This window comes from Carya illinoinensis, chromosome 11 (genome assembly GCF_018687715.1).
Source record: "Carya illinoinensis cultivar Pawnee chromosome 11, C.illinoinensisPawnee_v1, whole genome shotgun sequence".
Classification (NCBI taxonomy): Eukaryota; Viridiplantae; Streptophyta; class Magnoliopsida; order Fagales; family Juglandaceae; genus Carya; species Carya illinoinensis.
Window position 1 is genome coordinate 2,641,829 of NC_056762.1, and position 3,145 is coordinate 2,644,973.

Consider the following 3,145-nt stretch of genomic DNA (forward strand, 5'->3'; position numbering starts at 1 on the left):
TTATAAAACATTTGCTAATTGACTCTCTTATAATATTGGCCATTGCCAATTCAAAAATTTGGATAAAAGTTGAGGTTTTGGCTAAAGTCATAGTCATTGAAGAAACTAGTCCACATTGGACTATCCATCCCAAAGTCAAAATAATAATATAATATTAAGTATTTTAATAATAATTTTTATATTTTGCAAATACACTCTATATATTAATTAAGAATATAATTTTTATTTCAACTATTTTTTTACCTCAACCTAATTATCCAATATAATAGTTTTAGAGTAAAATAATGTTTGGGAGATGAATAGTGGCTGGCCAAATTTGGAGAAAGTTTTGAAATTACTTAAGCCAAAACTCAAGCCATGGAATTTTGACAACGTCAATGCAGACCATTCTTGCTCTTCTTAGTCAAAATTTGACTAAGCACTGGTATTTGGCTAGGCCAATGCTAATGCTGTTACTTGACTCAACAAATGACTCGTTTGCCTCTACCTCGGTAGCAATTAGAATCTCTGACGATATTCAAATATTAACTTTTGTCCTGGAACTCCATTAGTTGAATCACAACCAATCAATCCTTCAACGTAGAGCACAATCACACTCGAAAAGAGAGATAAAAACAAGAAGAAAATTCTCAAGTGGATTTTCTCACACAAGCACACGGAATGTACTCTTAATAATTTCTGGCAAAATCTCTTCCTGAGTCATACAACTGAATCCTTTTAAATATTAAATCTAGAAGAAGTTTCAGTTGCAGTAAAACTCTATTTACAGAGCGAATCTGTTGCGAAGAATTCTCCTAATGGAATGCTGAAACTATGTGATAAATCTTCTCTATAGTAACAGATCCTAGTTTAACTTCTTCTCTGGATAAGTGTTTATTCATTGGGACTCGATTTCCACACATATCACTTATATAAAACAATTTCTAATTAATCCTTCCTAGATAAACTTAAATTGTTATAGATAAAGTAAAAAATAATTTACATTTATCCAAAATACAAACTTAATGATAAGATAAATTTTATCATTTTAGTAACCAGTCCTAGCCAAATTATTGTATTTACAAAATGGAACTAGGTGATCAATGATAAAACGTTTAAATTATGGCTTGTTATGGCCAACGGGAAAGCGTGGTCTTGCAACGAGAGTTAGATCAGATATCCTGTGCGTCGTAAGCCCGAAAACCTCTTTCATATCAAAATTTTCAGCTGTGGTACCAGGAGGAAGATACCAATCAAAACTGTGGAGAAGTTGAGCTAAAGCGAGCTCAATAACTGCCGTTCCAAATGTGATTCCTGGGCATATTCTTCTACCAACACCGAAAGGTATTAGCTCGAAATGCTGCCCCTTGAAATCGACAGTGCTACCCATAAATCTCTCAGGCTGAAACGTATCTGGGTTTTCCCAAGATTCTGAATCTCTCCCTATGGCCCAGGCATTGAAAAAAAAACGTGTTTTGGCTGGAATATCGTACCCTTCGATATTCACATCTTCCGTGGATTCTCTAGGTACTAGAACTGGAGCAGGAGGATGAAATCGCAGGATCTCTTTGATGACAGCTTTAATGTAGTGCAGGTGAGGCAGATCACTCTCTGAAACAACTCTTCTATGATCTCCGACGATGTTTCGTACTTCTGCTTGTGCTATTTCCATGACTTTGGGTTTCAAGATGAGCTCTGTCATTCCCCATTCAAGGGTGATGGACGCTGTATCAGATCCTGCGGTAAACATGTCCTGCCGTGACAGTAACATATGAGAAATATTGATCTCTATAGTAATAGTTAACCTAAATATCGCATATAACATGCATAATACTGTATGATGGTGAAGAGAGAGAGAGAGAGAGAGAGAGAGAGAGAGAAAAGAAGCTAAGTATTGCATATATTCAAGAGTGGGGACTTACCAAGATGATAGCTTTGATATTATCCGTTGTGATTGGCAGATCCCCGGATCCATTCTTTTGTATATCGAGTAAGACATTCACAAGGTCCTTGTGCTCCTCTGTTTCTCTCTCGGGATTGAGATGTTCACTCAACAACTGATCAAAAAGTTTATCAAAGCTTCGAAAAGTCTTTTGAAGTCTAGATTTCCTACTCGTTAGACTATTTACGAATTCCAAGGAAGGGAAGAAATCTGCTAGGCTAAATCCTCCGAGCAATACTTGGAACTCCTCGAGCATTTGATGGAAGCCATGGCGATCGTATTCCCCACCACCCGAGAAATCTCTTCCAAATACAACCCGGCAAAGGACATCATTTGCGTAGAGTCTAAGCATCTTGGTTAGATTGGTGGTGGAAGGATAGGAATCTGCAACTCGTTGAACCAAACGAGCTACTTCTTCTTCCCTAACGAGTCTATACGATTGAACTCTTTTAGCACTTAAAAGTTCAAGTATGCATATTTTTCGAACATGCCTCCAATAATCACCATAGGGGGAGAAGGCAATATCGGTGCAACCATACAAGATATGCTTTGCTGAAAAGAATTGTGGACGGCTAGATAGCGCAAGATCATGGGTTTTCATTGTTTCCTTTGCTAGTTTAGCCGATGAAATCACCACTGTTGGGATTTGACCCAGTTGTAAATGTATAATTGGTCCGAACTTCTCCGCCAAACACTTGAGAGAGAGATGAGGCATGCTGCCGAGCTGGTGAAGGTTACCAATGATGGGCAGCTTTGGGGGGCTTGGTGGGAGATTGGAGTTTCTTTTCCCTGCTGACTTCTCCTTCAAAAAAAACTTCAGCGACACAACGAAAATAATGCATGCAGCGAACAACAAAGGTTGTAAGCTTTCCATTAACCATTGGATCAGAAAAGCCATTGAAGTTCTCAATAAAGGTAAGTGTAGTAGTAAGTGCTATTTTTAGCATGTATTCAAGCTCATTTATAGAAAGATTTGCAGCTGTTGCGTTTTTCCAATTATAATTTTTTTTTTCTTTTATTTAGTAAATTCTTGCTCTCTCTCTCTCTGGTACCAATTAAATCTTATCCATTGTCGGACCTAAATGTTAAGGTCACAATTAAATTCAAACAAACCAATTTCATCAGCTTCATCTAAAGATGGCCACGTTGCCAACCCTTCAACCAAGAATATTACAAACTAAAATGTCAAAGATATGGATAACCGATATCGCCAACCCTTCACTA

The 3,145-nt window shown here is 37.4% G+C and overlaps 1 protein-coding gene across 1 annotated transcript; it reads right to left on the reverse strand.

Moving 5' to 3' along the window:
• Positions 1–938: 938 nt before the first annotated feature.
• Positions 939–2,878, reverse strand: LOC122280784 (cytochrome P450 71AP13-like). Its single transcript, XM_043091804.1, has 2 exons — positions 1,902–2,878; positions 939–1,732 (listed from the first exon to the last, which is right to left on the reverse strand). The coding sequence occupies exons 1-2, from the start codon at positions 2,817–2,819 to the stop codon at positions 1,100–1,102; spliced, it is 1,551 nt and encodes a 516-aa protein (XP_042947738.1). The 5' UTR covers positions 2,820–2,878; the 3' UTR covers positions 939–1,099.
• Positions 2,879–3,145: the final 267 nt, after the last annotated feature.